This window comes from Symsagittifera roscoffensis, chromosome 6 (genome assembly GCF_963678635.1).
Source record: "Symsagittifera roscoffensis chromosome 6, txSymRosc1.1, whole genome shotgun sequence".
In the NCBI taxonomy this organism is placed as follows: Eukaryota; Metazoa; Xenacoelomorpha; order Acoela; family Convolutidae; genus Symsagittifera; species Symsagittifera roscoffensis.
In genome coordinates, this window is record NC_087067.1 from 38,247,351 (window position 1) to 38,272,307 (window position 24,957).

At 38.5% G+C, this 24,957-nt stretch overlaps 2 protein-coding genes across 3 annotated transcripts in view; one reads left to right on the forward strand and one right to left on the reverse strand.

The window, feature by feature from the left end:
- The window catches only part of LOC134848472 (splicing factor 1-like), a 182,939-nt gene that overhangs the window by 47,165 nt on the left and 110,817 nt on the right, over positions 1 to 24,957 (forward strand). The window contains exons 2-9 of one of the 2 annotated variants that reach the window (XM_063865939.1): positions 8,902 to 9,061; positions 9,507 to 9,625; positions 10,805 to 10,898; positions 18,843 to 18,930; positions 19,369 to 19,765; positions 19,983 to 20,043; positions 20,129 to 20,188; positions 20,312 to 20,379. The exons of the other annotated variant lie outside the window; for it this stretch is intronic. Of the exons in view, the coding sequence (XP_063722009.1) occupies positions 8,927 to 9,061; positions 9,507 to 9,625; positions 10,805 to 10,898; positions 18,843 to 18,930; positions 19,369 to 19,765; positions 19,983 to 20,043; positions 20,129 to 20,188; positions 20,312 to 20,379 (1,022 nt within the window). The 5' untranslated portion in view covers positions 8,902 to 8,926. The remainder of the gene's footprint in view (positions 1 to 8,901; positions 9,062 to 9,506; positions 9,626 to 10,804; positions 10,899 to 18,842; positions 18,931 to 19,368; positions 19,766 to 19,982; positions 20,044 to 20,128; positions 20,189 to 20,311; positions 20,380 to 24,957) is intronic. 2 annotated transcript variants of the gene reach the window in all.
- On the reverse strand, positions 10,906 to 18,765 carry LOC134848473 (uncharacterized). The gene is made up of 3 exons (XM_063865940.1): positions 18,306 to 18,765; positions 17,751 to 17,970; positions 10,906 to 11,766 (listed from the first exon to the last, which is right to left on the reverse strand). The coding sequence occupies exons 1-3, from the start codon at positions 18,495 to 18,497 to the stop codon at positions 10,967 to 10,969; spliced, it is 1,212 nt and encodes a 403-aa protein (XP_063722010.1). The 5' UTR covers positions 18,498 to 18,765; the 3' UTR covers positions 10,906 to 10,966.

Sequence of the window (24,957 nt, forward strand, 5' to 3'; positions counted from 1 at the left end):
ACGCTCTCCTGTGACGCAAAACTAATTTGCTGCACCCTTTAGTTTCGAAAAAGCATCAACTTTGTTGCGATTAATGCAAGCTGACTATTAGTTGCTCCAAAAACAACCTCAATTTTTATGAACTTGGGTGATTTTCTTAACACCATTATTCGCGGTTATTGAAATGAAAGCTCTTTAGTTTTTTTTGACAGATTCACGACAATCTTTTAGGTTATTTCTTTCGATTAGCCTTTGGTGGATCAGTTAGAAACTCTGTTCCTCTTCAACCATCAATTTAGCAGCAGCTCGTTCGAATATCAATGGCCACTCAGCTCAGGAACTTCCATTGAGTTATTTTTATCAGATAGTCAAGGCTTACGTTTTTACACCCGAGAAATTATCCCTCATATCAAATAGTTCAGTTGATTGTGGCGTCTGCGTCTCGTTCCGGGTCAGTAGACGTGCACCCTTGCGTCTCTGCCGAAACAGGGAAGATTTGGGTCATTGTTAAAGTTCTATTTCTCTTCAACCATCAAATTAGTAGCAGCTCGATCAAATATCAATGGCCACTCAGCTCGGGAACTTCCATTGAGTTATTTTTATCAGATAGTCAAGGCTTACGTTTTTACACCCGAGAAATTATCCCTAATATCAAATAGTTCAGTTGATTGTGGCGTCTGCGTCTCGTTCCGGGTCATCAAACCCTACCGTGTCAATCAGAGATATAGAAGTCTCTCTGTTTTCGTTGGAAAAAAAAACAATCCCAAATGTGGTAGTCCCCGTGCATCCTTGCGTCCCTGCCGAAACGGAAGATTTTGGCGTTGTGGGCTTTGTCTGATACCAGATTGTGCAAGTGAACTCATTGGCATCAGGCACCAAAGTTTTTTTTCGGAGTCTACTGACAGGGGAAAGTGCGTTTGTTTTTGTCCCTTTAACAATTAATCATAATGCTGGATTAGCTAAAATTCTGTTCCTCTTCAACCATCAAATTAGCAGCAGCTCGATCGAATATCAATGGCCACTCAGCTCAGGAGCTTTCATTAAGTTATTTTATTAAATATTCAAGGCTTACGTCTTTAACCCGAGAAATTATCCCTCATATCAAATAGTTCAGTTGATTGTGGCGTCCGCGTCTCGTTCCGGGTCATCGAACCCTACCGTTTCAATCAGAGATATAGAAGTCTCTCTGTTGCCGTTGAAAAAAAAAACATTTCCAAATGTGGTAGTCCCCGTGCATCCTTGCGTCTCTGCCGAAACCGAAACAGGGAAGATTTGGCGTTGCGGGCTTTGTCTGATACCAGATTGTGCAAGTGAACTCATTGGCATCAGGCACCAAAGTTTTTTTTCGAAGTCTACTGACAGGGGCAAGTGCGTTTGTTTTTGTCCCTTTAACAATTAATCATAATGCTGCATTATTTAAAATTCTGTTCCTCTTCAACCATCAATTTAGCAGCAGCTCGTTCGAATTTCATTGGCCACTCAGCTCAGGAACTTTCATTACAATATCAACCTACCGTGTCAATCAGAGATTTAGAAGTCTCCCTGTTGCCGTTAAGAAAACATTCCCAAAAGTGGTAGTCCCCGTGCACCCTTGCGTCTCTGCCGAAACAGGGAAGATTTTGGCGTTGCGGGTTTTGTATGATACCAGGTTGTGCAACTGAACTCATTGGCATCAGGCACCGAAGTTTTTTTCCGAAATTTACTGACAGTTGCAAGTCCGTTCGTTCTTGTCCCTTTAACAATTAATCCTATTGCTATAAGTCTCAGGTTAGATAGTCAAACTTCATGATAAAAACTAGAGTTGAAACAATAGTTAGTTAAAATTATAAATTTAAATAACGGATAGTTAAATATGAATATTGCAAAGATTGGATGAGTTTTAAGTTCCAATAGAGATTGGATCATTATGTAGTTTTTCTTTTGAACTAACATGATATTTGACGGTAGTCAGCGTTTAAGTTGTTAAATGATTTGTCCACCTATTGTTTCTCAGAGTATTGAGTCTTCAGATCGTCAATATCCATGTTGCTGCTTTATTTTCGGAAATTTTAAAACTGGATGTTTTATAGAAATAACAAGAAACAAAAAAAGAAATATATAAAACTTTTAGGGAAAATGTCAGGTATATGTGATAAATGAACGGACAATGAAATGCTCTTTTCCAAGCTCAAGGTGCTGAATAATTGGGCTAAATTTTAAATATTGTTTTCGCATTTGAACGAGCTGTGGGTACGTCTTCCTCATTTCACGCTCTCCTGTGACGCAAAACTAATTTGCTGCACCCTTTAGTTTCGAAAAAGCATCAACTTTGTTGCGATTAATGCAAGCTAACTATTAGTTGCTCCAAAAACAACCTCAATTTTTATGAACTTGGGTGATTTTCTTAACACCATTATTCGCGGTTATTGAAATGAAAGCTCTTTAGTTTTTTTTGACAGATTCACGACAATCTTTTAGGTTATTTCTTTCGATTAGCTTTTGGTGGATCAGTTAGAACTTCTGTTCCTCTTCAACCATCAATTTAGCAGCAGCTCGTTCGAATATCAGTGGCCACTCAGCTCAGGAGCTTTCATTAAGTTATTTTATTAAATATTCAAGGCTTACGTCTTTAACCCGAGAAATTATCCCTCATATCAAATAGTTCAGTTGATTGTGGCGTCTGCGTCTCGTTCCGGGTCATCGAACCCTACCGTGTCAATCAGAGATATAGAAGTCTCTCTGTTGCCGTTGTAAAAAAAACATTCCCAAATGTGTTAGTCCCCGTGCATCCTTGCGTCTCTGCCGAAACAGGGAAGATTTTGGCGTTGCGGGCTTTGTCTGATACCAGATTGCGCAAGTTAACTCATTGGCATCAGGCACCAAAGTTTTTTTTTCGGAGTCTACTGACAGGGGAAAGTGCGTTTGTTTTTGTCCTTTTAACAATTAATCATAATGCTGGATTAGTTAAAATTCTGTTCCTCTTCAACCATCAAATTAGCAGCAGCTCGATCGAATATATATCAATGGCCACTCAGCTCAGGAACTCTCATTGGGTTTTTTTTATCAGATAGTCAAGGCTTACGTTTTTACAACCGAGAACTTATCCCTAATATCAAATAGTTCAATTGATTGTGGCGTCTGCGTCTCTCTCCGGGTCATCAAACCCTACCGTGTCAATCAGAGCTATAGAAGTCTCTGTTGTCGTTGAAAAAAAAACATTCCCAAATGTGATAGTCCCCGTGCATCTTTGCGTCTCTGCCGAAACAGGGAAGATTTTGGCGTTGTGGGCTTTGTCTGATACCAGATTGTGCAAGTGAACTCATTGGCATCAGGCACAAAGTTTTTTTTCGAAGTCTTTTGACAGAGGCAAGTGCGTTTGTTTTTGTCCCTTTAACTAATCCTGCATTAGGATTAATTGTTAAAGTTCTATTTCTCTTCAACCATCAAATTAGTAGCAGCTCGATCGAATATCAATGGCCACTCAGCTCAGGAACTTCCATTGAGTTATTTTTATCAGATAGTCAAGGCTTACGTTTTTACACCCGAGAAATTATCCCTCATATCAAATAGTTCAGTTGATTGTGGCGTCTGCGTCTCGTTCCGGGTCATCAAACCCTACCGTGTCAATCAGAGATATAGAAGTCTCTCTGTTTTCGTTGGAAAAAAAAACAATCCCAAATGTGGTAGTCCTCGTGCATCCTTGCGTCCCTGCCGAAACGGAAGATTTTGGCGTTGTGGGCTTTGTCTGATACCAGATTGTGCAACTGAACTCATTGGCATCAGGCACCAAAGTTTTTTTTTTCGAAGTTTACTGACAGGGGCAAGTGCGTTTGTTTTTGTCCCTTTAACAATTAATCCTAATGCTGGATTAGTTAAAGTTCTGTTCCTCTTCAACCATCAAATTAGTAGCAGCTCGATCGAATATCAATGGCCACTCAGCTCAGGAACTTCCATTGAGTTATTTTTATCAGATTGTCAAGGCTAACGTTTTTACACCCGAGAAATCATCCCTAATATCAAATAGTTCATTTGATTGTGGCGTCTGCCTCTCCTTCCGGGTCATCAAACCCTACCGTGCCAAACAGAGATATAGAAGTCTCTCTGTTGTCGTTAAAAAACATTCCCAATTGTGGTAGTCCCCGTGCATCCTTGCGTCTCTGCCGAAACAGGGAAGATTTTGGCGTTGCGGGCTTTGTCTGATACCAGATTGTGCAAGTGAACTCATTGTTATCAGGCGCAAAGTTTTTTTCGAAGTCTACTGACAGGGGCAAGTGCGTTTGTTTTTGTCCCTTTAACAATTAATCCTAATGCTGCATTAGTTAAAATTCTGTTCCTCTTCAACCATCAAATTAGCAGCAGCTCGATCGAATATCAATGGCCACTCAGATCAGGAACTTCCATTGAGTTATTTTTATCAGATAGTCAAGGCTTACGTTTTTTACACCCGAGAAATCATTCTAATATCAAATAGGACAAATGATTGTGGCGTCAGCATCTCGTTCCGGGTCATCAAACCCTACCGTGTCAATCAGAGATATAGAAGTCTGTTGCCGTTGAAAAAAACATTACCAAATGTGGTAGTCGCCGTGCATCCTTGCGTCTCTGCCGAAACAGGGAAGATTTTGGCGTTGCGGGCTTTGTCTGATACCAGATTGTGCAAGTGAACTCATTGGCATCAGGCACCAAAGTTTTTTTTCGAAGTCTTTTGACAGAGGCAAGTGCGTTTGTTTTTGTCCCTTTAACTAATCCCGCATTAGGATTAATTGTTAAAGTTCTGTTTCTCTTCAACCATCAAATTAGTAGCAGCTCGATCGAATATCAATGGCCACTCAGCTCAGGAACTTCCATTGAGTTATTTTTATCAGATAGTCAAGGCTTACGTTTTTACACCCGAGAAATCATCCCTAATATCAAATAGTTCAATTGATTGTGGCGTCTGCGTCTTGTTCCGGGTCATCAAACCCTACCGTGCCAATCAGAGATATAGAAGTCTCTGTTGTCGTTGAAAAAAAAAACATTCCCAAATGTGATAGTCCCCGTGCATCTTTGCGTCTCTGCCGAAACAGGGAAGATTTTGGCGTTGTGGGCTTTGTCTGATACCAGATTGTGCAAGTGAACTCATTGGCATCAGGCACAAAGTTTTTTTTCGAAGTCTTTTGACAGAGGCAAGTGCGTTTGTTTTTGTCCCTTTAACTAATCCTGCATTAGGATTAATTGTTAAAGTTCTATTTCTCTTCAACCATCAAATTAGTAGCAGCTCGATCGAATATCAATGGCCACTCAGCTCAGGAACTTCCATTGAGTTATTTTTATCAGATAGTCAAGGCTTACGTTTTTACACCCGGGAAATTATCCCTCATATCAAATAGTTCAGTTGATTGTGGCGTCTGCGTCTCGTTCCGGGTCATCAAACCCTACCGTGTCAATCAGAGATATAGAAGTCTCTCTGTTTTCGTTGGAAAAAAAAACAATCCCAAATGTGGTAGTCCCCGTGCATCCTTGCGTCCCTGCCGAAACGGAAGATTTTGGCGTTGTGGGCTTTGTCTGATACCAGATTGTGCAACTGAACTCATTGGCATCAGGCAACAAAGTTTTTTTTTCGAAGTTTACTGACAGGGGCAAGTGCGTTTGTTTTTGTCCCTTTAACAATTAATCCTAATGCTGGATTAGTTAAAGTTCTGTTCCTCTTCAACCATCAAATTAGTAGCAGCTCGATCGAATATCAAAGGCCACTCAGCTCAGGAACTTCCATTGAGTTATTTTTATCAGATTGTCAAGGCTAACGTTTTTACACCCGAGAAATCATCCCCAATATCAAATAGTTCATTTGATTGTGGCGTCTGCCTCTCCTTCCGGGTCATCAAACCCTACCGTGCCAATCAGAGATATAGAAGTCTCTCTGTTGTCGTTAAAAAACATTCCCAATTGTGGTAGTCCCCGTGCATCCTTGCGTCTCTGCCGAAACAGGGAAGATTTTGGCGTTGCGGGCTTTGTCTGATACCAGATTGTGCAAGTGAACTCATTGTTATCAGGCGCAAAGTTTTTTTCGAAGTCTACTGACAGGGGCAAGTGCGTTTGTTTTTGTACCTTTAACAATTAATCCTAATGCTGGATTAGTTAAAATTCTGTTCCTCTTCAACCATCAAATTAGCAGCAGCTCGATCGAATATCAATGGCCACTCAGATCAGGAACTTCCATTGAGTTATTTTTATCAGATAGTCAAGGCTTACGTTTTTTACACCCGAGAAATCATTCTAATATCAAATAGGACAAATGATTGTGGCGTCAGCATCTCGTTCCGGGTCATCAAACCCTACCGTGTCAATCAGAGATATAGAAGTCTGTTGCCGTTGAAAAAAAAATTACCAAATGTGGTAGTCCCCGTGCATCCTTGCGTCTCTGCCGAAACAGGGAAGATTTTGGCGTTGCGGGCTTTGTCTGATACCAGATTGTGCAAGTGAACTCATTGGCATCAGGCACCAAAGTTTTTTTTCGAAGTCTTTTGACAGAGGCAAGTGCGTTTGTTTTTGTCCCTTTAACTAGTTAAAGTTCTGTTTCTCTTCAACCATCAAATTAGTAGCAGCTCGATCGAATATCAATGGCCACTCAGCTCAGGAACTTCCATTGAGTTATTTTTATCAGATAGTCAAGGCTTACGTTTTTACACCCGAGAAATCATCCCTAATATCAAATAGTTCAATTGATTGTGGCGTCTGCGTCTTGTTCCGGGTCATCAAACCCTACCGTGCCAATCAGAGATATAGAAGTCTCTCTGTTGTCGTTAAAAAAAAACATTCCCAATTGTGGTAGTCCCCGTGCATCCTTGCGTCTCTGCCGAAACAGGGAAGATTTTGGCGTTGCGGGCTTTGTCTGATACCAGATTGTGCAAGTGAACTCATTGGCATCAGGCGCAAAGTTTTTTTTCGAATTCTACTGACAGGGGCAAGTGCGTTTGTTTTTGTCCCTTTAACAATTAATCCTAATGCTGGATTAGTTAAAATTCTGTTCCTCTTCAACCATCAAATTAGCAGCAGCTCGATCGAATATCAATGGCCACTCAGATCAGGAACTTCCATTGAGTTATTTTTATCAGATAGTCAAGGCTTACGTTTTTTACACCCGAGAAATCATTCTAATATCAAATAGGACAATTGATTGTGGCGTCAGCATCTCGTTCCGGGTCATCAAACCCTACCGTGTCAATCAGAGATATAGAAGTCTCCCTGTTGCCGTTGAAGAAAACATTCTCAAAAGTTGTAGTACCCGTGCATCCTTGCGTCTCTTCCGAAACAGGGAAGATTTTGGCGTTGCGGGCTTTGTCTGATACCAGGTTGTGCAACTGAACTCATTGGCATCAGGCACGGAAGTTTTTTTCCGAAATTTGCTGACAGGGGCATATGCGATCGTTTTTGTCCCTTTAACAATTAATCCTATTGCTATAAGTCTCAGGTTAGATAGTCAAACTTCATGATAAAAACTGGAGTTGAAACAATAGTTAGTTAAAATTATAAGTTAAAATTATAAATTTAAATAACGGATAGTTAATTATGAATATTGCAAAAATTGGATGAGTATTAAGTTCCAATAGAGATTGGATCATTACGTAGTTTTTCTTTTAAACTAACTTGATATTTGACGGTAGTCCGCGTTTAAGTTGTTTAATGATTTGTCCACCTATTGTTTCTCAGAGTATTGAGTCTTCAGATCGTCAATATCCATGTTGCTGCTTTATTTTCGGAAATTTTAAAACTGGAGATTTTATAGAAATAACAAGAAACAAAAAAAGAAATATATAAAACTTTTAGGGAAAATGTCAGGTATATGTGATAAATGAACGCACAATGAAATGCTCTTTTACAAGCTCAAGGTGCTTATTAATTGGGCTATATTTTAAATATTGTTTTCGCATTTGAACGAGCTGTGGGTACGTCTTCCTCATTTCACGCTCTCCTGTGACGCAAAACTAATTTGCTGCACCCTTTACTTTCGAAAAAGCATAAACTTTGTTGCGATTGATGCAAGCTGACTATTAGAGTTGCTCCAAAAACAACCTGATTATTTTTGAACTCAGGTGATTTTTTTAATACAGTTATCAAGTTGAAATGTAAACGCTTTGTTTTTTTTTTCACGGATTCACGAAAATCTTATCTTTCAGATTATCTCTTACACTTAGCCTTTGGTGGATCAGTTTGAGATTCTGTTCCTCTTCAACCATCAAGTTAGCAGCAGCTCGTTCGAATATCAATGGCCACTCAGCTCAGGATCTTCCATTGAGTTAATTTTATCGAACCTTCAAGGCTTACATTTTTACACCCTAAGAACCATCCCTAATAACAGATAGGTCAGATTTGATACTGGCATCTGCATCTCATGTGGAGCAGTCTCTCCTTGTAGTCGGTAGAGCAGTTACTTATCCATAAAGTCTCGTTCTTCTGGTTTTTTTTTGATATCGGCTTTTGAAGGATGGCATACCCGTGGTGCATATGTTAGTACAGGGACATATCGGTTTCAACGATGTGAAATTTCCAAATTTTGGTCCCAACAGTTTGAAAAAATCAAATTTTGGGCCCAAGGATCTGAACATAAAACCCCGCTGATATACGCTACAGATAAAGGTTTTAATTTGAACATGAAGAAGTTTTTTATGCGTAATAGTTGTTTACGAAACATTTATGCCAATCTTTGTAGCAGACATAATCGCCCTTCACATTAATTTCGTGCAATATTTATTTCATATTTTAAATAATTGAAATTAACCCTCGTTGATTATTTTTTTGATTTGTGTTCATTAATTGTTTGGTTCACATTGTTGGGTTTCAATTTATTTGTTATCTGAAAGCACATTTTAAGAAAGAAATCTCTTGCGCGAATTTGAGCTGTCTTTCAACTGTGCCGAGAAATGTTTTCTTTTTTCCGCCCTAACTGGTAGTAATATCATTTTAAGATGTGGATGTGACAGAGTGTCGCATGCTGAATATCTTTTGCAATTCACTGGGACTGCTCCGCCATTTTCGCTTTCTGAGCAAGATGTCCTCTCCTCTTTACTCTTCTTCTGTTCCGTTGCTGGACGACACAAAAGAGTTGTGCAAACTCACGAAGCAGGTGCCTGTGATTTTCATTCATACTCAATGAAGTGTATTTTAGTTTATTGCTTGTGCTAGGGATGTTTTAGATCATCTTATAACGTTTCTTAATGTAATAAAAATGCAGGTTGATACAGTCAGATTAATAGGTTTACTGAACTTCCGACTTATTGTACGGAATTTTTTTTATCTGAAGCCTCTATGGCACCTACAAAGTCGTTTTCGGATATCCGTGAGTTTTGTAGCTGATTATATGTATTGTGGATTAAGAAAAAGAGGCTGGTGGCATCAGGAATTCCTGTACAGTGTTTGATATTGTGGTTGATCAAGTTCCGACTCCATGCAATTCTAACATCTATCTTTAAAAATGCACATTACCAAAAAATAGTCTTAGATTCTAGGATTTTTTGTTTTCGAAAGAGTTCATTTTTCTGGGCCTCATTTGGACTATTTTCTTTGTTTAGGGTTTGATTTCGAGGGTGTTGCAGCTGCAGGATCACATTGAGAGTTCATCTGGGTCAAAGAGCCACCAGGCCAGTATGAAGCGGAAAGTCGCACCGGCCAGACCATTCTCATTCGCGAAGCAAGTGCTCCATCTGGACTTTTCACATTTTTCGCTATTATTTACGCAGTATTATTTGATTACACATGCGATGCTTGTGCTATAGTAGGAACGATCTTTTTTCCCACCTAGGTCGCAAATATTGTTGCGACGCAAATATTGTTGCGATTAAATGTGTTCATTTTGATCAATAATCAGCTATTAAGTACAGCCAATGCTAAGGATATTAACACAGATTATTATTGTTTCGACTTTCGTAACGAAAGTAGCGGAATATTTGTGCTCGGAGTGGTTTTTTTCTTCAGACAAATTTCGACTGAAAAGATATTTCACCTGTGATCATTTTTCGTAAAGTTATGGGGGTTTAAATATTGCCATTTTGGCCAATTTGGGACAATTCATCTGGGTCAAATTAAATGTAATAGAAAAAAAATAATTTTTTTTTAATTTGGGTTTTTTTGTGAAAACCATCCCCCACACGTCATATTTAGTACAAAGTGATAAATTTCGCTTCTAGAAACAAATCAATTCCGGCAAATAATCTTCCTTCAACCAATTTGGAACAATTAACGCGCGATATATTTCGCGCTACTTACTCGTAAGCGGAGATTTAATCCGTCTTAGAAATTGTTCCAAATTGGTTGAAGGAAGATTATTTGCCGGAATTGATTTGTTTCTAGAAGCGAAATTTATCACTTTGTACTAAATATGGCGAGTGGGGGATGGTTTTCACAAAAAACCCCAAATTAAATAAAAAAATTCATTTTTTTCTATTACATTTAATTTTTTCATGTTATTACTGCTCCATAGACTGCTGTATAAATTGAGGCATGTTAGTTGCTGATTTTTTTAAAAATCAAATTGACTGATACTGCTAATCCGTCATACTTGGCGTTCGTCACTTAGGAATATTTGTAGTTTTACTCATTCAGTTTTTCGCAGTAGAGTTATTGGTCATATTTTTGCTTGTTTATGCGAAGTGCAACTTCGTCTCTGTGTAAAAAATAGTGGAAATATGCGCGGTGAAAAATGCTCTATATAGCTAAATTTGAGTTAAATTACAATTTTTTTGAATCTGCAAATAGTAATTTTGATCTATTTCACAAATATTTTTATCAAGTTTGTTGCCTAAATTCAATCAATGCATTAAATTCGATATGGCTTCTTAACCTACTATGATCAGTTTTAATTTTGTTTTAGGTGTGGTAAAAGAAGAGTCGCTCTAAAGTTCGCGTACTTAGGGTGTGACTACGACGGATTCGCTTGTCAAACAACCACTGAAAAAACTATCGAGGTAAATCGGCTCTAAATTGATTATCTCATGTAGAATATAACTTTCATTTGCATTTAACTTCTATTGTTCTAAATCTTTGGCAATGTCCTTACTGATGTGTTCTTCTTTGTTGATCCTTTGCCTACGTCATCGGGCATGTAATTACTTGTGTTTAAGGTCAGTCCTCTAGGAGTTGTGCCGCCTAGAAACTCAGCGTAATCATCGTCATTACTCATCAAGTTTCCGACATAAAATCCAGTTCCTCCTATTTTGGAGGGGTCGTTGCTCTGGTTGAATAACGCAGCCACGGGATCCGGGCCTCCGCGTCTGTCGACCGCAATTCTGTTCCCGTAGACTCCGCGGCGCAAGAATGGATCCAATTCCGACTCGTGTAATTCTCGTTGTGCCTTCGCTCCTTTGGCTAAATGCATAGTCCCCCCTCGTGGAGTTGTGCGTCCCGTGAAGCGCCCCCCGTGACGGCTTCCGGCCGTTTCACTTCGTCCCGCCTCAGTTTTTTCTCTGTCCATTTTCTTTTTGTCGTCCATTTTTTGTTTCCGATTTTTGAACTCTTCCAGAATGTTTTTGCGGGGCGAAGGGTTATTCTTTAAACGCTCCATTTCCTCAAGCATTTCGACCTTTACTTTTTCCAGCTCTGCTAGAGTTTTTGCCTCCTCTGCCGAAAGAGCGCCGAGGTCGATTAAAAGTCGACTTCTCTGCGCATTTCCCCGAGTGAATGCTTTGATCTCCTCGACGAGACGGAACTCGAGATCGCGAAAAGTGCCCTCTTTTTCTTTGAGCTCCTTGTCCTGTTTGCGAAGTATCTTTCGCCATTTCACCTCCGAGTTGCCGTCATACTCTTGGAATAGGTTGTCACTGTTGCTCAACAGACCTAGGAAAATACTATCTTAAATGACATATAAGGCAATGAAAACAGAAGTGATTTAATGCTATGATTATCAATTGTATAAAAGACTATCTCGTTGAAGTGGCATTGCTTAGGTACAAAGGTTAATGAACTATAGCAGTTTTGTTAAAAAGACATGACTACATAAAAGGTAAATAGAAAATATAAACAACATTGAGATACAAGATTTTCAAGTAGTAAGCTTGCCTTGAAAAGCAACCTGTTCCATTAAGCTCATCGAAAGTCAGCGAGTTATCATGTTCAGCTATCTTTGCTTTACTGAAAGTGATTTTTTGCGTTAATCTTATCGTTGACCTCCGAATCATTTAAGAGAATTTCAATATTACTAACTTGTATTTCTAAGATTTGCTGAAAGATAGGTACAAGAAACTATTAGTGTGAACATAAATTTGAAATTCTAAATGAAAGTTAGTGAGCACAAAAATTCCAGTTCATCCAATGGTGTAGAAAACTCAAAATGTTGATGTATCATGTTGCAATATTAGTTGAGGGTTTTGTACAGCGTGCAGGATGTAGATCTGCCGGCCTGTTTATATCTCCTTATAAAATTTGTATTCGATTTTTTTAAAATTAAAAACCCTGATCAATTGAGAAATCTACCCCAGCACTCAAGCAAAACAACAAGGGAACAAAGGGTGTTCTCAAATCAAACGCAAGCAAGTAAGCAGGTGCTTGATTTGTAGATAGTATGCAATTAATTGACCAACTGAAGTTTTTTGTGTCGAGAACAAAGTTAACACAGCGGCGAAGCGAAGCTTCGGATGACATGCGATATCATCCACAAAATTAGCATTGCAAGCTAGCAGGCAGGAAAGGAAAGAAGAGCCACGAAGTCCAAAGAAAACGGAAAAATATTCGAAGAAATCACAACTAAGAAAATTTCAAAATAGTTGTCTGGAATGATGTTCTATTTACGGAAACCACATTTGGAGGCGCTTAATGAACATTCAAAAATAGTTTTTGAGCAGAAAAAAGTGTTGTCGTGAAAAACTTGAAATAAAAATTCTATTCTGAGATTTTAAAACATTTTGTGCGATCCGGAGGAAAACATACAAACTTTGGTTCCGTCGAACGACCCAAAATGTAAGCCGTTGCATAGTCATCCGATAAAATATAAGTGGAAATCATTGAGGCCGACATATTTTTTTAGCAAAAAATCAAAAAAGGAAAATAAACGAAGTCAAGGCTAGTAGAATTACAAATTGCACGAGTAAAGAAAATTATAGAAAAGCAACTACAATGAAAACATAAAAACCAACTACAGTGAAACTGCATACATCAAAAAAAAATTTGAGATGGCAAATAAGCCGACAAAACAAGCAGACAATTAATAGGCCGACAATTTTTATGAAACTTTCCCGTTTCTGGAAAAAAATTTTTGGAATATTTTCCGTTTGAAAAAAAAACAGGTCCTGGCCAGATTCGAACCCAGGACTTTTGCCGTCCCACGCTTATTCATTTTTTCTAAACTAAGTGTGCCGGAGACGCTTACAAAATTGAAATCATTATGAACCAAGAGACCAAGTGATTCTGTTAAGCAATTAGTTAGCACAAAAAATTCTATATTCCGATTTGATATTGCTTGCTTTGATAATAGCAAGCGTAATTAGCAATGAAACAACATTTAAGAAGCGGTAACAAAGCCGACTTTCTTTGATCAGGCACCAGTTGAGCGAAAAAAAAACCATTAAACGACAATTATCAATACTTCCAACTACCCGTTACTTGCTCACAGTACAAGAAAAATCTGTGATGTGGCAACTAATCCGATAAATCTTGAGAATCATTAAAAAAATTCTATGTATATATACTGAAACAAGCAAGAGACTCGATTCGAAAACCTTAGGCTGCAAAAGCAACCAAGTTACCTCCAAGTCAAGTCAGAGGGCACCTGGACATTGTTAGGGTTCAATAATTCAAAAAAGGTCAATTTCTTGTTAGAAAAATGTCGACGCGAAAAAGGTCTATATCCCAAATACAAGACAATTGCTCTCGTGAGTGTAAAAAACTGAATCAAGAAAAAAAGAGAGAGTTCGTGACGCAGAGTCTAAGCCGACAAAAATAAACAGACATATAAAACTCTGAAAAACAAAATTTCTAGTTTAAAAAAGCTCCCGGTCCGTATTACAACCCAGAAGCCGACGAAATCCATGAAGCCGACAAAAAAATAGTTTAATTCTGAAAAAATTACCAGTCATAAACTTGCACCCAGGAGTCACATTTCAGTTTTCATAAAGTTTAGCAGCATAGCAGCCAGGGATTTAACTGATTTTGTTTGTCTAGTTGTTAACCCGAAAAAGTCTACATTCCGATTTGATAACGATAAAAAAACATAGAACATTTTTTTCGATTGTACTGCTCGTATCAAAATGAAGTATCGTAATGAAAAATATATAATCCAGTAACTAGCATTTCAACTCCTACCATTGTGAAGGTCTGTAAGTATGGCACCACATTCGGTTGATCTGTTGTTTCTTCAAGCTACCCAAATACCCGTTTGAGAAAAAACACCTGAATCAAAAGTAGTTCCAACCTGAGGCAAATTAGCCAGATTAGGATTAGAACCAGACTTTAGAAGTTACTAAAATATTATTACCCTTGTAATAGCAAGGGTATTGCAATCGGGAACTAGATTTTTCCCTTGAACAACTTTGTCCGCAGATTTCAGCCTGCATGCAGTACTCGACATGCATAAAGTATGTGCGTATGTTTGCGCTCATTGGTCTATTACTCTCACTGTGTACCCTTATTATTGTTTTTCCAATTATTCGCAGTTGGAATTTTTAATGATATTTCTTTGATATTTTTTGAGTTTTCGACTTCGTCGCTTTCGGTTTACTTTTTGTCGGCTTAGTTTTCGCTTCGTTTTTACCATCCAACTAAATCGCGTATTTGATTTTGTATACATTATAGAGTTACATTATTAGCTTCTAGTGTTCTGATTCACCTCTGCTGTTTGTTTGTAATTTTTTTAAACCTTGACCTTGTATATATTTCTTTTTTTGTTTTTTTCTCGACCAAAAGTTTTATTCTGCACAAATGATTTCGGCCTGTATTTCATTAACTCAGTCACCTGATTTCGAGTTGTTTCAACGGAAACATGTTTTTAATGCTTGGCTTTGGATTGCTCAAAATGCTGAACATTTTCATAGAAATACAATTCCAATTTTTCTTGACATTTTTGTATCGCTTTTTTACCTTTTGTTTCGGCTTGATAGGTTTCGGCCTATATAATATCGGCTTATCGGCCTCATTTCTTCGACGAGCGAAGAAAAAGTGCTTGTGCGTGTCTGTGTTTTGAGGGCGAGGGGGGCTTAATAACTTATTAGTTTTCACTTTTTTTTCTATTTTCCCCCTTTTTTGGGCTTACTAGGTTTCGAGCTATATTTTATCGGCTTGTTTGTCTCAAATTTTTTTAATTTGACGTGCAAATATTTTTTTTGAGGGCGAGGGGGACTTTTCATAAGTCTTAAATCTTGATTTTTTTCGGCTCAAAGGTTTCTGTCACGGTATTTATTACCGCTTGGTAATTTATGTTCCGATGCTATTTTCACATTCTATTGTCATGGCATGTTTTTGTCTCAAAGCTAGACTTATTCATTATGATAGATCCAGTTTTTTTCGACGTTTTTCGATTTTCTTGTATTTCTTCGCAACTACTCAAAATTAGGCCAATAAGCCGACATAAAATAGGCCGAAACTTATTAAGCCGAAAAAAATACACAAAAATAACAAAAAATAAAATTTTAACCCAGGTGCGAAGCTCAGCTTCGCCTGTGTTTAAATTTTATATTGCTATTTTTGTGTCCTTCTTTCGGCTTAATAGGTTTCAGACTATTTTAGATCGGCCTAGTGGCTTAATTTTGAGTAGTTTCAAGGGAAACATGTTTTTTTTTCTGCCCACCTCTGAATCGCACAAATTGCTGAAAATTTTATTAGAAACTATAGTTCAAGTTTTTTATGACAACAATTTTTTTTTAAAATTTTTTTCCCGTTTTTTCTTCGGGTTGATAAGTTTCGGCCTATATTATTTCGGTCTAATGGTCACATATTGCGCCTTCCGATGGGCGAAAAAGTTCGTGTATGCGTGTCTGTGTTTTGAGGGGGAGGGGGACATAAAAAAATTCGAACATTTTAAAAGAGTAATAAGAAGTTATTGTTTTGTTTTTTCCTTTTTTTCGGCTTGATAGGTTTCGGTTTATATTAAATCGGCTCAGTCGCCTCATATTGCGTCGATCCACGAGCTGTGTATGTGATTTGAGAGTGAGGGGGACTAATTAACTTTTTATTAGTCTTAATTTTTTTTCGGCTTCATTTTTTTTGTTTTCCTTTTTTTCGGCTTATTAGGTTTCGGCCAATACTATATCTGCTATAAGTATAAAGTTTATATCACACAGAATAAAGTTTGTGTGTGTGTGTTATCGGTATGTGATGTGTGTATGTTGGTTTGTGTTGTGTGAGTGTGTTTCATGTGTGTGTGTGTTGTATAGTTGTGTGTGTTTGTTTGTTTGAGGGTGTGGGGGACTTGATAGTGTTTTCTGTAAAATTTTCCGCCTAAAGGGTTTCTGCTATATTGTTTCCGGCTTTATTATCGCTTGATAACTATAACTTTTGTTTCTATGCTAGTTTCACATTATATTGTCGTGGCTCGGTTTTGCTTCAAAACTAGCCTTATCGATAGATGTAATTGTTTCAAAATTTTCGGTTATTTCGACTGGGCGGCTTTCTTGTTTTGTATTGCTAATCGTGCGAAGCTCAGCTTTGCAGCTGTGTACATTTTCATACAATGACGGGGATCAAAAAATGTTTTTTTTTACATCGGATATTTTTTAAAGTTTTTGTTGTGCCGTATAATGAAGTGATTGGGTCGAAATTGTGACAACACCTCAATAGGCAGTTATCTTTCGTTTTTAGTGTTTTTCCAAGATGGGATTTTTTTTATTGTTGTGAGTTGTGTGAAAAATAATCGAGTCTGTTTCCTTCTTGAAAGCGAATTTATTTTTGGTTCCTGTGATTCGCAGAGGACCTATGAAAGGCTAACCAGCCTGTCTAAGCATAGTCCCTTGTTCTATTTTTCCACATTACAGGTTGAGTTAATTAGACCTATCTTTTTTTGCTACTCTAGATTTTATTATTATTTTTTATGAAGTTGATTTTTTTTACACTAGCCAGTTTCCCTCCTTTTTTGCTACTCTAGATCTTGTTATGATTTTTTATGAAATTCATTTTTTTTACACTAGCGAACTTAGGCGAACGTTTGTGTTATACTACGACTATCCTTTTTTCTAACCTAAGCCGCAAATATTGTTGCCACTTTTAGGGCACCTTTACGGCTGTTTGATAGCATGTGCTTCGGTATTCGAATAGTAATAATTTAACACAGTTGATGCATTTTAAATTCATCAAATGAACCGAAAAAACGCTGTTTTTTTAAGCAACATAACTATAATAAAAACTCGATTTCAGAAATTTTCTAACTAAATATATCGCGCATTTTTTGAAAAACTTAATTCATACATAATGTGGCTTTGTGATTTCCAATTTATTAGATGCAAAGTTTGTGTGGATGCCTTCAGATTGAGATTGTTATACTCCAAACTATTGCTTGCAAAAATGTGTTATTTGTATTTGGTGCCACTTTTACTGCATCGTATTGGCAATTTGGTAGCAGATGTAGTTACTTGATTTTTGACTAGTGTTTGCCCGTTGTTAAGCGTTCGTGGCCGAGAGGGCAGTGCATGTGACGCCACTTCTCGAAGTCGCAGGTGCGAAGCCCATACGTAGCAAGTTTATACTACTTCGAGGCTTATTTCTATATTTTCTTAATTCACTTTATAAAGCTGCGTTTTTGTCGTGTTCTGGTTAGTATTTGCGAAGCGCAGCTTGGACTCTATGTGAATTTTATGTGCAATTTATTACTTATGAAATGATGATCATTTGTGTCCTACCCTTTATATGTTCTATTCTGTCTGTCATGCGCAGAATGTCCTCCCCGATTTTGTTGTTGTACTCTCTCTGGGCCTCGAACTCCGCCTTCCACTGGTTGCCCTCCTTCTCACTACTCTTGGCAGCCCTCACTTGTTCCAAAATGATGTTCTGCAGGTCTTTGTTCTTCCCCTCTACTTTGTCAAAGTCCCGCCCATCCAGAGATTTCACATTGGCCAGTTCCTTAAATAGGTAGATGGATGGGCTGGTTTGAGACAATTTAATTCGAGAGTTGAAGAAATAAAATATAAAGACATATCTATCAATCTTCTATTTGATTCTACGAAGTGCATACAGTTTTCATAATTTTCTCGAAACACGAGTTTTTTTTTAAATCAACCAGTGCAGTAACCAAAGGTTCATTGCTTAGGCTATTAAGCAATGGTCTGCCTGCAATAGGGCATCTCGCAAATTGTAACACTCGTGAATTTTGAACCGGCGACGATACGATCACTAGCGAGCTTCCTCGCCAATAGTGCAGCACTACCATAACTTAAAAAAGAGTATTCGTTTCTAACCCTGAGTAGCCAGTTGAGTTGAGGATGGTGGAACTCCAGCATCTGGTCACTCAGTGGGTCTGCATTGTGGAAGTCGAATCCCTCCACTGGATCATACTCCACAACCTCCTCCTCCTCTCCATCGTCTCCCACTCCATCTAGTTTGGCATTGTCTATCTTCCCAAGGAACTCGTTCAGGTCGTCAAAGTCCATCACTGATTCACGCTGCGAGTGAAGTAATCAGTGACAATTGTTCCACTGATGAACAGAAAGTTGATCCGTCTTTCCGATTCTTTGTTAAATAAATATGATGAATGTCGAAATTGAAGTAAAGTTTTTGTTTTTAAAAGTTCCTGCAGGTTTTTTTTTCTAAAATATAACTTTTTGCAACGCTGTTAAGTGCTCGATATATTTGGTACTAGAGCTGCATTAGCGTATAAATGCACAGTTTTTGATTCGTGCTTTACTTTTATTGTGTTATGCAAAGTTATAAAATTCAAATGTATAGATCCGTGAATAACGTAGACAAGATATATTATTTTGACTGTTTTGTTTTAGCACCATGTTCTGGAGGCCTTGAAGAGAACTAGACTGATACCCGAAAATGAAAACTGTTTCTACAGCAAGGCTGGCAGAACCGACAAAGGTAAGAGCCATGCTCATGACAAAAACAGTTCCGATCCCTTTCGTCTTCAGTTTTTTTGTTGAGTTTTGTGAGATTAGGGAGCCCTAGGGTGGAAAACAGCCTTTAAACGCCCCAAATTTTTTCCACACCTTGACTACAACAGAAAATGATTACTTTGCTTATGTCTCACGAAAGGAAAAAATGGGCGGGACATTTTAAGTTTTTTCTTGGAGCTCTGGCCTTCGGACCAAATATATAATCAGATATCTTCTTAGAGTTCTTTTTCTGTTGGAGTTAAAAACGAAACTAAGAAAAGTTCAGATTTTTTCCAGAAAAAGGACGCTCCTACTGTTTTTCGATACTGGGATGATTGTGATGTATGTATGGCTGCCGGGTTGTGCCCTCTTTTTCTTTACAGGTTAATAAATTCATGTTTTCAAGGAGTTTATCTGTCTGTAGGCGTGAGTGCCCTAGAACAAGTCATATCTTTAAACATCAGAAGCAACTTGATCAACGTCGGAAGTTCTTATGGTGAATCGAACTCGGATTCGGCTGCAAAAGATAACATCGATCGTCAAATTGTTCAAGAAAATGGCGGACATCTGACAGATACAAATATAGCATTAAAAGATTTCATCGAGCCAATGCAGACAGATACAGATGAAGAAACGAGCGAGTTTAACAAGGAACTGAAGCATGTTTTTGTGGACAGAATCCCGCTTCCTGATTGGTCAGAAATAGACGAGAACTGTCCAATAGAAGGAGAGATCAGTTATTTGAATATTCTGAACCGGAACACGCCATCTGATATCATGTTTTATGCATGGGCTCCGGTTCCGAAGGATTTCACTGCTAGGCAAGTATTTCTTCAATGATTCAATGACATTGGTAGAACAAACAAAACTCAAGCTGATATCCCAGCTGATTAGATCTGCGACTAGGATATTACTTTGTCAGAATAAAACCAAATTTTACTTAAAGACTCTACGTGCAATCAATAATTAGTGGGCTGAACGTAATGTTAATTCTTAGTTTATAAGCGGCCAGAATGAATTCGTTATCTGCTGTTTTAGATTCCATTGTTCATACAGACAGTACAAGTATTTCTTCCCGAAGTGTCAACTAGACCTAGAGGTGGAACCATTTATTTAAAACTACATTGTAAACAGATTAATTGAAACCAAGAAAGTGATCAATAAAGATTGTTGATGTTTTTTAGCTGATGAGGGAAGCTGCCTCGCTTTTGGTCGGGAAGAACAACTATCAAAACTTCTGTAAAGTATTGTTCGTTTCCTTGTCTCATTTTTTTTCAAAATCAAGACCAAATTTATGCAAACTAGTTGATACTAAACAGAACATTGAGTTACCGAATATCTCGTATAACATTTAATTATGTGTTTAGATTGACAGAACTAGGCAGCAGATGTTTGAAAGGTCAATTTGGGAAGTTAACATTGAAGAAGTGCAAAAGTAAGCATATGGCGATAATTCATAGTTCTTCTATAGACTCAGCAATGCGTTTGGTTTTACCACGACTTTTGCCTTTCAAAAATGTTACTTTCTCTTCATCTCAGTATTATACATCGAGAAAAGTTAACGCCATCTTTCCCAGTGGGAAAGGACAGATATACGAGCTTTTCCACTCTTCTATTTATACTATATTTAATTGCGTGTGACAGGTATCTCACCATGTTCAAGCGTAATATTTTTGCATGTTTTACGAAAGTGTTTTTGCACACTTAAGTATATCGTATATTGCAATGTTTAAGATTTTTTTGGATTTTGCAGTTTGTTAAAGCTAGGGAAATTGAAAGGCCGAATTTAAGACTAGCAATGATGCCAAAACGGAGGGGAAGAGGAGGGCAGCGTAGTGTAAAGATTGGATTCATCCATCTATGCATTGTAACGGGCGCTTTTCGTTTAGGCGTATATTTAATCAATTGTTTAAATATGACTTGCCTCCAAATATGACTGCTCAAAACCATAGTTTCCGCCATGTGCCATCTCTGAGAATTATTTAAAAAAAAGTTTCAGGTTAGAATTTTTTTTAAATCTAGTCTTTGAAATTCTAACCCAACTTGAAAGTCTTACCCCATGGTGGTAGGCTGTAAAAGTACACTTAGGTGTTGCAAATCTGGCCCGCAAGTTTTACTGCTAAGCTCCTTTTGGTTTCCGAGAATATGGCGTTTTTCATGCTTTTTTTCCGGAAAATTTAAAGTAAAAAAATTCCGAAATTGAGATTCTCAACCGTATAGTGGGGTTCTTTTCTAGTACACTACGAGGTTGCAATTCTGTCATCTAAATTGGACTGCTTTCTTTGCTTTTGAAGATGTGACATTTTATTATTCTGAAACTAAAAACTCAATAAAAAATAAACAAACCAAAATTCTCAACCCTCTGGCAGAATATTATCAATCATGGTACACTCAGCTTGTCCAAATTCGCCCTCCAATTGTGACTGCTTAAATTCTTTTGTTTTCCGAGATATGCCGTTTTTCAAGATTTTTCAAAATTTTTCATCAAATTGGATGAGAAAACTTACTTAATTTGAAGTTTTCAACTCCATGATAAGATGCAGTCAAATTAACCTCAGGTTTTTATCTGGCAGTCCTTCCATGCGGCTTCGCAACGCCTTGAAGTTTTTCACTTGACATTTTTTTATTTGTAAACTTTCAAAATGTTGAATTGCCCGTTTGTTGGGCTGGCTAAAACTTGGCAACTTTCAAAATGTTGAATTGCCCGTTTGTTGGAGTGGCTAAAACTTGGCAAGCTATCCATCAATCGAATCATCCAAACATCTAGCCATCAATACAACGATACATTTATCCTTCCATTCATCCATCAAGTGATCCATCCAATCAGCCATTCGTCCATGAAGCTACCCATCAATTCAACCATCCATCCATTGAGCTAACAATGGATCTCGCCATCCAGCCATCCATACAACGATAAATCCCTCTGTCCATCCTGCCTTTCATCAATCAATTCGGCCAATTGTTCGAAAACCAGCCATCAAGTTAATTATTTATAACTCCGCAATCCATTTAGCAATCCATCTAGCCATTCACCCATCCAAAATTCCCTCCAGCTATCCATCCATCGATCAAGCAATCAGTAGTTAGTTGATCAAGCAGTCCAGCTATCCAATCTAAACATCTATCAATGTTGCCAATCATCCGTCTAGCCGTCTATCCTTTAATGTAGCAGTCCATCTATCCACCAATCCAGTCATCCATCGATTCAGCAAACCAGCCATCCAACTATCCTGCCATCTATAATTCAATTCATTCAACCATCTATTAAACCAAACAGCTATCTATTTATCAAGCAATTCATTCGGCCCGATAATCAACCAGTGGTCCATCCCTCTAACCATTCCTTCTTTCAAGCATCAATCCCTCAAATCATCCGTCCATTCAAGTAGCCATCTTTCCAGTCGACTGTTTATCTAGCCATCCAACCAATCAATCATCCATCGAACCAGCCACCCATCGCACTAGCCAGCCATGCATCCAAGCAGTGATCCATCAATTCGGCGATCACTCAAACTATTCTTTGCTCACTGTAACCAGCCATCCATTCAACTAGCAATTCAACTGGCTACTATCTAGCAATTCCTTCGTTAATATAGTGAACGAATGAATGCCATCTAGTCCATGCATGCATTGTCCCTTCCACCCGTCTAGCGCATCTTTATGCTCCCATGCGTCCTCCCAAGTGGTCATCGGTTATAACACTTTCCATCAAGCTATCCATGATCCATCCAACCGTCCATCGGTTTAGCCATCCGTCAATTCCTCCGTCCATCATTCATAAAACCCATTCATCTAGCCGCCCATCGATCTTGCCTTTCAGCAAAAAAATTACATTTGGAAAAACGTTCTCAACTTTTGAAATTCTTAACTATAGGGCTGGGTGCTGTTGAGTTACTGTCAGGAGGTGCAGACCTCCACACGTAACTATTCGGATAGTCTTAGTTGTCGCAGATCCAACTAGCCATCCATCGATCCATCCAACCTTCTAGCGATCCACGCATCTAATTATTCGGGCTATCCTTCCTCTAGGGGGTTGTCCATTCATCCCACCATCGATTCATTCAGGTGTCCATTAACCCAATAATTCATCTATCGAGCCATCCATCGATCTAGCCATCCATACAGTGATGCATGCACCCGTACATCCATCCATCAAACGATTCATCCAATCGGCCATTCTTTCATGAAGCTAGCCATCAATCCAACTATCCATTCATCAAGCCATGAATCGATCTAGCCGTTCATACAACGATACATCCATCCGTCCATCAATCCACTAGTCAAATCATTCATCCCTTGAACCAATTACCCCTCCAACCAGCCATCAGGAGAATTAATCATAAAATGGCTAATCCTTTTAGCAATCCATCGATTTTTTCATCCATCCATCAAGCAATCGATCCACTCACCTAACTCTCTATCAATTTAGCCATCCATCCGTCTAAGAGTCCATGCATCTCTCTAACAGTCCAAACATTCACCTATCCATAAGGAAATTCGCTAGCTCTACCGGTCTCAACCCTGGGTCTGCTGGATTTAAAGAAAGAGGATTTCTGGGACAGTTTTAAATATAGCAACTAGTGTGGGGTGACAATTGACACTTGGGCAAAATGGGGAAACTTGGTTGTCTAAGCGGGCGAGGTAAGAGTTTAAAAACCGACTCTAACGAGACCGAAATAGGAAAGGTTAGAGCGGGTGTTTCTGGGAAGTGACTGTTCAGAGGGATAATGCTTGGATGCGGAATACAAATGATTTTTCTGCTAGGATTTTGAATACGATATATATTTTTTTTATGGTTTCACGAGTTTTTTAAGGAACTTGCGGTGATTTAAAACGAGAATGGTAACTTCTTCTTAGTCGTTAAGATTTGGAGACGGATTTTTGTCGGTTACAAGGGAGTCTGTGTCATCTTAATAGCACCAAAAATAGATTATCAAAATTGACGTGGATTTGTGGAGTAAGGGTGTTAAAATTGATTTGGGCGATGTAACGGATGTGTGGAGAGTGAAAACTGAGAAGCTAGGAAAGGTGCTCTCGAAAGTTCAGTATTTCGACTTCACTGTACAGATGGGCAGTTGAGTTCATAAAACTTGAGCCACTGATAAGACAGAGGGCTTGGCTTAGGTGATCTGTAGGTGACGAATGAAAGTTTTGCTGGCGGCGTGTGCCCTGGTCGAGAAAGCATAGTCTGAAATAGGACGACGAATTAAGGCTTTGTAAGCAGGGTTTCTTTAAACTGACTTCAACAGGAACCTGCTAACGCCTTCAGGACTCCTATCTTGCGACGAGCCTTTGGAGCAGATCTCTTGTAGTGAGCTGCAAAGCATAGTCGGGTCAGTAAAATTTCCTTAATTTTTTGGATCTTTAAGGAGAGGGAGAGAATCTTTGTTTAAAAAGACAGTCGAATTTTTGTTCAAATATTTGCGGTATGACGAAAGCAGAAAACTAATTTTTTTTACAGGACTCGAATACTAGCTTACGGTAAATAAAAAAGCTTTGCAGCTCAATGCTGCCTCAACGTCGGGGCTTTGGGCGAAGGGGTGGATATCATCATCGTATGAAGTGAGGCGAGCATTTTCGGGGGGGGGGGCGAGGGCCGTCATCGACTCAAAAAGTTTTTTAAAAATCAATGCTAAAACAGAGCCCTGGGGAACACCGCAGTGAACAGTTCTACATAGGGTTAATTGATTTATTTTTAAAATTAGTGGTGGCTTGTCGGACACTTAAATAAATGCTCAGCCAGCGAACTGTACCTCTTGGCAGAGGTGTGTCATGAATGAGTTCCACTAGTGTCCTATGACACGCCATATCAAATGCCTTTGAAAGGTAAAGGTGTGGCGAGAACAAAACGTAAGCGAGGGCGATTTTGGTTGAAGCCATTAGTAATTAAAAATTTAAGGGCGGAGAGTGCGGTTGTGGTGGAGTGAAGTATGCAGAACCTGTTTTGTTGTGTGGCATTGGGAAGTTGCTTTGTTAAGAAGGGAAAGATGAAGGGGAAGATGAGCCTCTCTGA

What these genes read in the sequence shown, in the direction of transcription:
- LOC134848473 (XM_063865940.1), bottom strand. Translation starts at nt 18,497, where the DNA reads ATGGACTTTGACGACCTGAACGAGTTCCTTGGGAAGATAGACAATGCC. An exon ending in AACTCAACTGGCTACTCAGG is followed by an intron (nt 17,971 to 18,305) that starts GTTAGAAACGAA and finishes TACCTATTTAAG; the next exon opens with GAACTGGCCAATGTGAAATC. An exon ending in CAGAATAGAACATATAAAGG is followed by an intron (nt 11,767 to 17,750) that starts GTAGGACACAAA and finishes GTATTTTCCTAG; the next exon opens with GTCTGTTGAGCAACAGTGAC.